This window comes from Notothenia coriiceps, unplaced genomic scaffold (genome assembly GCF_000735185.1).
Source record: "Notothenia coriiceps isolate Sejong01 unplaced genomic scaffold, NC01 NC01_scaffold00028133, whole genome shotgun sequence".
In the NCBI taxonomy this organism is placed as follows: Eukaryota; Metazoa; Chordata; class Actinopteri; order Perciformes; family Nototheniidae; genus Notothenia; species Notothenia coriiceps.
In genome coordinates this window covers 351818-364921 of record NW_011360834.1, presented here as the reverse complement: position 1 = coordinate 364921, position 13104 = coordinate 351818, and the positions used below count along the sequence as shown (strand labels likewise).

Genomic DNA, 13104 nt, shown 5'->3' with positions numbered 1-13104 from the left:
CAGGAAGAGAAAAGCTGCTTAATCACAAAAAAATGAGTTGGAAAGTGTGATTAGGTGACGGGTGGCTGCTGGCACGCTAGAGTGACTTAAGACCCTGTCAGTGAATGCAGGGAGGTCTGGATAATCTTTCCCTCCACAAAGGTGCGTGGGGCTAATCCAGGCCGCTGTGCTGAGCTGTGGATCAAGTCCTACAGGGAGTGTGGGAAGGCCAGCAGGACTGCCACTGCTCCGGCCCTCTTGGTGGCCGGAGCTCATTTATCCCAAGGTACACTGCAACAGCAGGCCCGGCCATTCTTCCACACACCTCTGCATTATTAGTGTCAGCCACAGTAAGTGTGGTTTAGAGCTTTTAAGTTCATGAATGTGATGTAATTTCAGTACTATTTGTTTCAATTAAAAGCACCATAAATTAGAGTTACCTGAGTCATCTCTAAATTTTAAATAAACCAACTCTCAGGTGGACACACCACCACAGAGATCCGCAATTTCAAAATGATCCAAATGAGCACAAAAAGTGTGCATTTAGGAAATGATACAAAAGACCAAATGAGGATATCTTATTAACATTAGAAAATGCTTATTGATGGGTTGGTGTAGTTTATTTCCCATGCCCAACAGAAAGTCACAAATGATTTCAGCACTGAAATATAAAATCAGTTAATAAATCTTTTCAAAAAATGTTTCTGATGGCGACTCTTGTGATTTATGGGATATATTTATACGTTTTTGAGTTTGCAAACTTTTAGATGTAAAGTGATCGGTTGTTCATCCCTTGTCTATTTGCTTCATAGGTTATAGCATTAATTTTTATAAAGTAAATATATTGTAACCAAATTCTAAAATACGACAAATAATTTATATATGACTGAAGCCGCAAAGCAAAAACAACCTGTGGATTTAAAATCTCTCCCAAGTAAATACTGAAATAAGTCAGTGCACTGGGTTACTATAGGGAATGAAAAAGTTTAACAATTTGATAAGGCAAAGACAGAGTCTGTTAACCAATTGAGAAAGAAATTAAAAAGGGGGAAAAGTAAAAGACTTGGTTTCTACTAATGTCAATACCAAAACTAAAGCTTCTGTAAAGAAGTATCTATCGGAAATGTCAGATAACATTTTCAAAAGGCCTGAGAATTACGTAAAATGTTTTCCTTCATATTAAATGCATGTAAAAACAATTATTACTCGTAAACAAGTCCAGAAAGGGAATTTATAATTGTCTCACTATCCTTAAAGGCTTGTAAAAGGTATAACACCACCAAATAATTTCTATAGCATTGTTTTGCATTTGGAAAATCTGATGTGTTGCCAAAGTCAAAATATCACTGTACTTTTTCTTTATAAAATAAATGTAGTGAGCAAACATTTAAAATGTATTGTATTAGGGTTAGGGTAATATTATCCTTGTAAATATTACATATTGTCTTGTTTGAAGATCTTTCAACACCTTAAATAAACCTTGTTGTAAAACAATTTCTTTCAAAACACCCAAGGTCACATTTCCTCTCATTACACAGTAAAAGACGGAGTCACAAATTATGTTTCATACAAATTTATTCAGCATTTAAGAATAGAGGATGGTCTTAAAATATGTAGAAACGTCAGTTTAAATAAACCTTTTCGTTCAGGATAATGAGTAAACATGACACTGTCAAAACCATCACAGAAAATAACATTTTACAAAAACAATATTTGAACATTTTTCACGTGACAAAAACATCGGGTTCACAAGCTATAAAGAAAAAGAAATACTATAAATAAAACTTGCGTTTGCGACCCGCAGTCTTAACATTTATTTTAACCTATAGGTCATGAGAGGGGAGAAAATAAAAATACTAGAAAATGTGGACACAGTCGAGACAACTGACATTCTACAAATTAAGTGTAAACATTTATGAAGCAACTTTCCATCCAGCTTTTCTGAAATACAACAGCCTCTCTTAATGAGGCCACATGCCTTTTCGTAGAGAGAAAATATGGCATTAATTAAAATATAGAAGTACAATTCTTCTACATACGTTGATTGCTTATACTTGTGATAAAAAGCCTCTTTGCAATGCAATTTACTCTGATGGGCTCAACCTTAAGTTTCGGTCCACTTCAAATTCATTTCGAATGGACAACTCAAGAGATATTGAGATAAAATTGTTCTTTAGCAACCAAAAAGTTCAAGTATCCGAAGTACTTTTTTTTAAAGTTTGAAGTCTTTTGCTCTCTGTTGCTCTCAGATGTGGGTGAGAGGTAGTGTGCCATTGACGCCAGTCCCTGCGGTCTGATAGTGCGGATGGACGCTGTGTAATCGGCTGCCCTGCAGGGAGGAATGCTCCGCGTTCTCCCCGCCGGGTGGCAGGTACATGCTTATCATATCCCTCAGGTCCCCCAAACACGCCCGCTGAGAGTGGGATGTGATGGCCGGCGGAGGTGAGCTGGGCTCGGTCTTGCACACGGACGCCATGGAGCTCAGTCCCATGGCGCTGGAGGTCTGCTGCGTGTAAGCTGGAGACATGCCGTACGTGGAAGCTGCGTTCATGTAGGTCTGCGCCGAGGACATCATCGGGTACTGGAGCCCCGCCATCTCGTACCGGTGCATCTGCTGGATCTGGGGGCTGTTCATGCTGTGATGCTGAGGGTAGGCCAGCTGGTCCTGCATGAGGGAGTACGCACTGTTCGTCCAGCCGTTCATGTGCGCGTAACCGTCCATCCGCTGCCCCACCGACACGGAGTTGTTGACGGAGTTGACTCCTGGCGCCAACAGTCCCCCGGGCAAAGAATACTTGTCTTTCTTGAGCAAGGTCTTGGTCTTCCTGCGGGGACGGTATTTATAATCCGGATGCTCCTTCATGTGCATGGCGCGTAGACGCTTGGCCTCATCGATGAATGGTCTCTTTTCAGCGTCGGTCAGAAGTTTCCAGTCAGCACCGAGTCGCTTGCTGATTTCAGAGTTGTGCATTTTGGGGTTTTCTTGAGCCATCTTCCTCCGCTGTCCCCGGGACCAGACCATGAAGGCGTTCATGGGTCTCTTCACACGCTCCTGGTCGGTGCCACTGTTGTTCTTAGCGCCCGGCCCCTGGTTAGACTGCGGGAGCGGGGTCTTCAGCTCGGTTTCCATCATGTTGTACATTCTGGCGGCTTTTAGCGTTCACTCACAGGCAAATTCAAAAAAGTTCACTAAACAGCACCAAAAGTCAAAGAGGTAGAGGTACTGACCAGTTTCCTAAGAAGATGGAAAAAAGTTGTGCCCAAAGAGGCAAGTGTGTCTGCAGGTGCTTCTGGTTGCTCTGCTCTCGAAGCTGCTCTGTCCCGCACGGCTCTAAACAGAAGTCTGTAAACTTGTTCGCCAAGCGCATGTGTTAATAGGCCTAGTGGCCGGACCATGTGATGTAGATTGACAGCATGACAATGAGGGGCCGGCAACCAATCAGCGCGCAGCTCCCATATCCCCCGTGTAACCAACCGGAGCAGCCAGCGCTGTGTTTTGGTGGGAGGAGGAGGGAGAGGTAAAGTTTTAAAACAGCAGCTCAGCAACCTGATAGAGATTTACAACCTTTATACTGTAAAAAAACTAGATGAAAAGTTGTATTAAAACGATGGTGATTAACTTTGTTTTTGGAAACATTTTCCATCGAAACAAGGTTCTAGTAAAACGTTTCTTTTTTCACAATTGGGACTCAGATTAAACAAATCTGGAAGACTCAAACACTTAAATAAAACATTTAAATATAACGTAGAAAATGTAAGTTATTCCTGATCTAAAACGAAAATGAGTATGAGCTTTACATGCAGTAAAGGCTGCAGGGAAACAACGTCATGAAGCTTCAATGCCAATAAATTAATTACAGAGGCGAATCCCAACAGGCCAAACCAAAACGACTTCCAATACTTCAGGTTAGAAGTGCAATATTGGTATAAATGTGCCCTCAGCATAAAAAACCCTTTCATGTGCCGTCTGAGGAGCTTTTGTTACTTTAATCACAATTACACAATTATCTTTTTTGCCAACATCAAAAAAACTCTATTTTGAGGAATTAAATGCTGTAAAAAGAATCAACGTGCAGTTTATGTTTTTAAAAAAGACAGATGGCCTTAAATGATTCACGAGAAAAACATTATAAATTGGAAGTGTCTTTTCCTCAGGAGTTGTTTAGCCTCTTTCGACGCTGAACCATAAATGTTTTCAAGAAGAAAAACAAAATGTAATGATTTCAACCTGCCGATAGGTTTAAATCAATCAATTTCCAATACATGTCATATGTGGAGGGATATATTTCAGATTGAAATGTATTGAAATTAAAAGATGATAATAATAAATCAACGGAGTATAAATCCAATCCAATAAGATTTTTGTTAAAGCAATTCATAATAACCGTATGATCTTATAAATGTACCTAACCATGCTTTAGATTAAATAAACTTACATTTTTAAACTTAAAATGAATGGCACGTTACGGGGATGTTTCTGCAGCGATCAGGCACCACAAAGCAAAACTGTAATACATCAACGACCTCTTGTGGAGGGGACGGGCCATATCTTTAATCCCTGAGGAAAAGTTTGCTTTGGGACTCTTTACAGGCAGCTCGTGCGAGTGTCAGCTTCTGTTTGCGGACTTGTTTTCTCTCTGCAGTGTTGATGGTTATTAAAATGTTTCGCATGGAGTGGCCTTCATTTGCATGTGTCTGCTTACAAACCACCTGAAACCCCACAGAAACCGATCGCCCAACATGGCAAAGCTCACACCTGCTAATGATAATGAGAGAATTGCCCATCGAAAACCACTATTAACACCTCAGTATTTTTGAAGAGCTCTGCAGGGATCCTGCTGGTTTATATGTGCATTTTAGAGCGCTTCACCTCCCGGGCTTGCAATCTGAAAAGTACGACTCATGCATTTTATTATAGATGCAGAGCACCTTAGGGACCGGAGCACCCAGTCTTTTTTATTATAAATATATGATCGTTGTAGAGAGCAAATGCCAAAAACAGAGTCCACCTGGAAAACCACTAAATTAGTTTAAAACACTGACTCAGGATAAGGGTGCAATGAGCTGCATGTTATTAAATTAGCATTGAACCGATAACATCATTATTTCATTTCAATAATAAGTCACCGTTAAAAAAATACAACAATACATATTTACAATTACGAATGTTTTTCGAATGTCAATAACATTTATTTTTACAAAAGTTGTACTGTGGCTTTAAAAAAGACCTACAGTACAAATAAAATGCTTGTTTCAAATGAGACCACATAAAGAAAAATGATGTGTTATCTTACTGTGAGGGAAAGCTTTAAATCCCTCGTATAGTTGCAGTAAATCAGCTGAAAAGAAACATCACTCCATGAATTTAATTTTCGCGTTCAATGGGGCGTTGCAAACAGAGCAAGAGCAATAAAACTAACGTCCAATTAGCAGCCATCTATTCTCAGGGACCAGTTATTTGTTTATCTGGGCAGATCTCAATACTGATCCGCTTGTAATCTTCTTATGGAAATTGACCGGTAGCAGAGAGGGACACAGAGAAAGGGGAGAAAAACACCAGGAGTAACCCGGAGTTTGGTAATGAGGGCCTCTGTGCAGCTAATTTCCTAATTAAGGAACGGAGGACCACCAGCACAGTCTGCTCTGATTCAACGAGCCTGACAGCCCAGAGGGGCTCTCAGGGCGCGCGGCTGCAGGATCACTGTTGAATTTTGGGGGAGATGTGGATGTCCTGATGGGAGGATATAACCTGCTTGTTGCTCGATAGATAATTAATCTTTATAAAAATGGATGAATTGCGCATGTATTTCTTCTCAAACCATTGATTTATTTAGGAGAATTCCATTGCATTTAAGTATTTTTTTCGTAATGATTCAGAATCTCAGTAGTATAAGAATCAAATAGCATGTTAGAATTAAATATTCATGCCTAAACATCATTCAATCTGGGGGATCAGTTTGGCAGGACTCGCAGAAAACAAAAGGGTTTTTTTGGTCGAAAAAAAGTGTCTTATTCTGGCCTTTGGGCCTGTAAAACAAAACAAACCAAAATGTAAGTTATATTTGCAAAGAGCTTTAAGGGAATTAAAATCCATTGAGCTCGACACAAAAACCCCATTAATCCCACCTTTGAAAACAGTTGAGTTCTCTGCATGTCCGCATCCTTTGCTCGGCCAATAGAGCTTTATGGTCAGACAATTTGAATTAATGACGGACAAAATACGCTCAACTTTAATATTATACGACTAGACACTGGCGCTGCATGTCTGCCATTCAGCTGCAAATAAGTGCTTGTAATCTATGGCTTTTTTATTGCCTTTGTATCGTTATAAACTGCGTTTACAAGTTTTTTATCGTTCTTTTTTTTAACAATTTCCAAATTAGAAAAAGATATTTTTTACAATCGTAATCTCATATCAAACCCACAATAAACAACACTATTTTACGCGTCCATTTTAAACTCCACGACCTGCAGAATCAATAACTTTTTTTGTTTCAGCTCAGTGACTTCGGACAAGGCCTTTGAGAATCAGTAATTAACAAAGAATGGGTTTTCAATTACAGCCACAATGGAGACTGTCTCATTAAGATTTGCATGATTTTTGGACCAGGAATGCAAATGAAGATGCAATTTACGCACGGTCTGCTGTTCCCATTGTGTCGGCGTGAATGGTTGCGTCCTCACAGTTCAACACAGGTAAAATAATATTCACGGGTCATTTAAAGGAATAAAAGTGATGCTATTATCACCTCTTTATTTTACAAAGCAGGGCTAGTACTGATGATGGTAATTTGACTTATTTGACCCAAAAATAGCTAAAAGTGTTTAATGCGTGTGTGTAATGCAGAATCATGGCTTTGGAAACATTTACTCTGACCGTCTTAGGGTTTTTACTCCAGACTCTTTAATCATCAATCATGGTTCATAATTGTATGGTAAGAAATTCTGAATGAAAACCATTATTTAAGACAAACATTTATTTTATTCCTGGATGCTCAGTTCAGAGAATAATATATATTAGCCAGTCCAGCAACAGGTAAATCTGAATGTATGCAACTTTGCCTCTTAAAGACTGCATATAGCAAATCTTTTAGGACAGTCAGCTAAAGTGAGTTTTAGTTTACTTAGTTTTATAAAAAACTTTTCTCCAAAAAATAATGATATGAAAATGATTTTTCCCTCTGCACTGCATATATTTATGTTTAACTTTTATTAAAGAACAACCTCAATTTGGGAAGAAAAAAAAAAAAAAAAAGAAGAAAGTCCTTGATTTTTTATATATAATCTAATTACGTTTCCCTAATAAAGATGTCTATTACTAAATAGGTCCAACTTGGGTCTGGATGAAAACCTCCAAAAAATTAATTGATTTTTTAAAGATGGTGTGAATACTATTTACTCACTAGCATTGATCTGGACATTTTTGGATTCTTACTGCTGCCTGTCATCATGTCCCCCATGTGTTGCACCACAGAGCAGCTGCTGTATGGAGCTTAAGTTAGAGACAATGGAAAGGGATGAAGCGGGCAGTAAACTCACCAAATGTTGGGATGCAACCTGACGATCAGATTTTACTGTGGGCCCATCGGAGGCAGTGAAAGCATCTACGTTCAATCATGAGGTGGAGGGACTGTCACTCAAACCTTCAAAAAAGAAACACAACACACGAGGACAGATGCATCGATTTTCAGGAGAGCTTTGGTGGAGTGTTGCAAGTCTGTCAGGAGGACTCAAGGGCTAATGGAGAACGCTACATTTCTGCCTCCACTGTAGCAGAGTAATTTGTATTTTCATTGTGGTGAAGGGGAAGTTAAGCCCAGGAGTGATATGTGTCCGTCACCTTGTTCTGCCCGGGGGAATGTGACTGTCTTGATTATTGACCTGGGATTGTAAAACAACATGCAAAAAGCTGTTTTGCCTCCTGTAGCTGCCGGTGAAGAATGCTTCAAACTTTAGTCTCTTTTTTTCCCCGGCAGGCCAAGCATGTCCTTCCTCATTATGTTCCTGCGTGAGCAAGGCCAAGGCTGCTGACACAGACCCAGTGTAATCTCTTTAACCCGCCACTGTCATGAGCAGACAAGGCGTGACCACCCAACGCTCTGCTCCATCTCACTTAGCCAAGGGGAATAGTTTTTCACTCCATCACCTCACCCTTTTTCGGTTGTAGCCGCTTATCATTTAGGGATGCACATTTTAGACATATTTTATCAAGCATGCTCGACACACAAGTGCATGCAAAATTGCACACACTGCCGGGGTTAATCATTGTTACAAGACCACTTAATATAATCTTGTGCAGCAGTGTGCAGTTAAAAATTCATATACTCACTGACCCTTGGAGTTCCCATAATTGACACAAGCTTTTTTCCTGCGGTTATTGACTAATGAAGCTAAAAGCCAATGAAATTATATCACAGCAGAGGACGTCAGTGGAAGAATTTTTAAATGAATACACAATGATTATGAGCTCCTTGAAGTCATTTCTTAGACAAAGACTCTTTACGTTTACTTAGCAGATTAGGAGGTACGCTCATATTAAAACATTTGGTATATGATGCGTTAAATGAAAAATAAAATACTAAATTACTGTGAATTATAACCTCTTATCCATTGAAAGCTAATTTCAATTCAGTTTAAATTAGGCAGAAAATTTCAATAAATATGGTTTTGCTTCTGAGCCACTGGGCGAGGCTGGATTAAGCCATCTAGAGCGCAACATGATCACTTCTGTGTTTGCTCAGGAACAAAGTCTGCTGCCTCAACTAAAGCTCAGCTCACACTTGAACCTCTAATCTTTGCAATCTTCATTTATCCTATAGAGTCTTTGTATTACATCTAATTTGCCGGATTCAAGGGTTTGCTCTGCAGGCGTTTTCAGGATAAGATGCACCCTGAATAAAACCAAATGCTGTAAAAGTGCAACAAAAGAGAACTCAGTTAAAATTAGGCCTCTAGATGCTTTCTTTGCAGCCGCATTAAAAGTTATGATCAGTCTGTCAGCAAGCAGACGCCTGCCGCCTGTGAATGGCATTATCAAGCACCTCTATATGAAGATCATTTTAAATACTGTTATTGCCTGACTGGCTAATTACAGCACTCATTATTTTCCATGTATCTTTTGAATCATTGCCATGTTCAGTTTTTCCAAAAACAATGGAAACTTTCTCAGTTTTTTGTTTGGAAGAAACTGCTGAATCGTCACTTTTTGATTTGCGCCATGCCCAAGCAAGCAGCCCTCTTTTGTTTTAGCCATAATTGAGATCCCACTAATCTAGCCTCTTTAAAAAAAAAAATGAAACAGTCCCTTTGTCAAGCCTTCATTAGTTTAAGATAATATTGTGAGGATGCGCAATTAATTTGCAGTGTAACTTTAATTAATTAAATCCACCCAATGTTGTAATATGATTAATGCCACCAAGTTGTTATCTGTATTCGCTTCCAAAATGAATATGTAACAGCGATACGGCACCACACATTAATTGCAGAAATTGGGGCTTTTAAGAAGCTAAAACTGGGTTAAGTAATTACCAGAGGTAATTTATTAAACCTTAAATAAAGAAACAAACAAGCATAAATTGATATATAAATCACGAGTACCATTGTGTGTAATCTGGCTGTAATTTGGGAGAAAATGACAAATCTTTGTTGCGTGCAGAGCACTTGATAAAGCAGATAGTGGTCATAAATTTAGCCCCAGTCAAGGTCTCATTAAAGGAGGCATAATTTAATTAAGAGTTAGCCATCGCCCTCTAAATATATTAATTACCTTGAGCATGACGAGATGAGTGCGGTGATTATTGCGTATTTCATTAGAGGCTTCGCGGGGAAGAGCTAACTAAGGTGGGAAGCTGACTGTGGTGACAAGGTAATGGATGGGCTGGTCTGAGATGAATTTGGTCACCTTGCTGTGGGCTGAGCTCAGAGGAGGTGAGACAGAGGACAGCAGGTCCTCCGGGAGGTCTTCGCTCTCTTTACTGGGGTTTACTATTTTCTCTGGGACTGGAAAAGAGCATTCAGGTAAGTGTTTGAAAAAGGTTTGCCAAGTCAGACTTTCAATAATTTCTTACTACATTAAGTAATTAGTATATGAAGAATAGTAGGGTTTATGATAAAGCAAGCATAATAAAAATGTTAAGAATCAGTTCAGGGTAAATAATGATTTAGTTTTTAATGTGAAAAACCAATATCATTATATTACATGCTGGAGCTTTTACTTTAAAAGAGGTTTACATTTTAAATACGTTTCTATCAGACAGAAAATGCATCTATATATATATAAGCTTTAATGTCTCTTGTTGCTATAACCTTGCAATATGAGAGATAATAATAACAAAAAAAAGATGTGAAAGCATTACAAAAATAAATTGTGCATTCTACTTGATGTAGCTGCTTGACTCAGAGCTACTGCCTCTTAGCAGCTCCATCACTTGCAGTGCATTGCACTCGTTTACTTAAAAAAATTGCTTATATCAACTTTCACTAACATAGATAACAAAGACGTACACCTTGGTATGCCACCTATTTGTACAAACTCAGACACACACACACACACAGGAACACACACAAACACACACCAGAGGACAGCAGAGGCGACGGCTCATTGCCCCATAGACTGATATGTCAATGAAACCTACAAGATGTTGCCGCTGCATTGGAGCGATTTCCAGCCTCGCTCCTCTCCTGGCTGACAGCGGGACAAAGAGCCTAAGCTACCATTATCTGGAAGCAAGCTCTCATTCTTGCTTTCATCTTTCTCTTCACTTACACAAACATAGATGCGCTTGTGCAAACGCACCGAGCTCAGCATAAAGTCGCCGATGCATCCAGTGTGCATATCAGACAAACCTTTGGTATGGTGAGGGGTTTGAACATCAACGTTAAAGTATCAAAACTGTTATAGACTGTTTGGCGTTGTCATATAAAAAGAGGCATAGCAGGATTTTCTGTCACTTTTGTACATTTTTGGAGCGTTACATGGGTTCAAATCCCAAAACTTTATTCTTCTGTTATTTTTAATGATTTTGTCCAGGTTGACGTATATGCCAACAGGTAACGTGTGATTAATAAAACATAACTTAGCTAAAGTCCGACGATGTCTTGACCAAAGCATGAACAGAGACAGTAAACAACTCCCTGCACCCTCTCCCTGGACGCCCCCTCCCTCTTCTCTCCTCTCTTTGCTACTAACCTCCTCCCACTCTGGCCAGAAATTTGAGGAAACTCACCAGGGTCTGACTGGTCCCAATGCTGCTGCTGCTCCCCAATCCCTCTGTTAGACACACCTTCAGCAGCTGGCTGTCAGCAGGGCCAGGAGCAGGACCATGGCCTGGAAGATAGCAGTGACATCCACAGCACAGAGCCTCAGCACACACTCCAACCACGGCCTTTCAGACGGCAGCAGCAGCACCATGGCAGCTCCCTGTGCAGCAGAGAAATATAAAGAGGAGAGAGCCGGGCAGTCGCTGGTGTGGTAGTGCACACTGCAGCCGAGCTCTCCCTGCTCTGGGACCCATCTCATTCAGCCAAGATTGCTCCTACAAAACTTGACAGCCCAGTCAAAGCCCATTGTTGATTATTCAACATTTTCTAATAGTTAGCAGAATAGACAACATGGCAGGCCTGCACAAACCTTGCACAAGGCGAAAACCGCACCTGGAGCTTCCCGTTTGAAAGGCGTTGCCACGGCTGGGTGATGAGGAGAGAGGGCTTATTGCTGTTGAAAAAAAAAAAACCAGAGGAGATCGCTTGCGTGTGAAAGAGCTCAAAAAACAAAACATCTCCATCGCCGAGTGAAGCAGTAGCTACCAATGCTTTCTGCCTTGCCAGCGCCAAGCAGGACATCACTCGCCAGTGTCACAAGCATATATGCCATTACCAAAGACAGGCAGAACAGATAAATCAATCCAATAGATCCATTTTTTAAAAACAGAGATATTGTGATCCGGACTCTAAAAACAAAGAAGAACCTCCAATCCAACATAAGCACCTAACCTGAAACACACTGTGGTGTCAACCCAACAATTCAACCCAACGAGCTAAAATATCTCTAAAGGTGGTGAAGAGCATTCCTCAAAAGTGCATTGGCTTCGGTGCTAACGGTCCAGAGGAATGTCTTCAAGAGGGCCATCTATTTCTCTAAATGTTGCACTGATGAGGACGTATTATCTGCCTGATGCTGGGTAAATGGTGTTCATTTTCCGTCATGTGCTCAAGCTGACAAGGCTGCAGAATTGATATGGCATATTCTCAAGAAACCTTTAAGCTATACATTTGTCAGAACCATCAGAGCTGTGCCGCCTCGCTGCCTCAGAACTATCAAACATCTCATGTTGTCTCTCTCTCTCTCTGTGAGTGTGTGTGTCGTGCTGTGTGTGCTGTGTGTGTTTGGGTGTCGTGCTGTGTGCTGTGTGTGTTGTGTGCTGTGTCGCTGCACTGGTGGTGTGTGTGCTGTGTGTGTGTGTGGTGTGTGCTGTGTGTGTGTGTGTGTGTGTGTGTGTGCTGTGTGTGTGTGTGGTGCTGTTGCTGTGTGGTGTGCTGTGTGTGTGTGTGTTGTTGTGTGCTGTGTGTGTGTGTGGTGTGTGTGGTGTGTGTGTGTGTGTGTGTGTGTGTGTTGGTGTGTGTGTGTTGTGTGCTGTGCTGTTCCAACCTGCGTTGTGTCGTGTGTGTGTGTGTGCTGTGCTGGGCTGTTGTGTGTGCTGCTGTTTGTTGTGTGTGGTGCGTGGTGTGTGTTGTGGTGTGTGTGTGTGTGTAGGTGTGTGTGTTGTGTGTGTAGTGTGTGTGCTGGGCTGTTGTGTGCTGTGTGGTGCTGTGTTTGTGTGTGTGTGTGTGTGCTGGCTGTTTCCCCGAGGCCCCAGCTACCCAGTGTCTCGCTATTTTATAATATATATCGAAACAAAGACATAAAAATTAATTCTTAATATTATTAAACCATCCACCCCGCCAGTGGTCTCCACTCCTCAAGCCAGTCAAACAGCTGGAAAGCTACTATAAGGTACAAATATGAAAACTCCAAATCTCATAACTACTCGACAATATACCAACAACTGCATAAAACACAAACACGTCTGACACATATCCTATCAGTGATATTCTCAACAGTGGGTATTAGTCACCAACGAGCTGAGA

At 40.7% G+C, this 13104-nt stretch overlaps 1 protein-coding gene across 1 annotated transcript in view; it reads right to left on the bottom strand.

The window, feature by feature from the left end:
• Nucleotides 1–1536: 1536 nt before the first annotated feature.
• Nucleotides 1537–13104, bottom strand: part of sox3 (SRY-box transcription factor 3) — a 24519-nt gene continuing 12951 nt past the window's right edge. Inside the window, exons 2-3 of the mRNA XM_010785689.1 lie at nucleotides 7519–7622; nucleotides 1537–3468 (exon numbers count right to left, since the gene is read on the bottom strand). Coding sequence (XP_010783991.1) covers nucleotides 2225–3121 — 897 coding nt within the window. The 5' untranslated portion in view covers nucleotides 3122–3468; nucleotides 7519–7622 and the 3' untranslated portion in view covers nucleotides 1537–2224. The remainder of the gene's footprint in view (nucleotides 3469–7518; nucleotides 7623–13104) is intronic.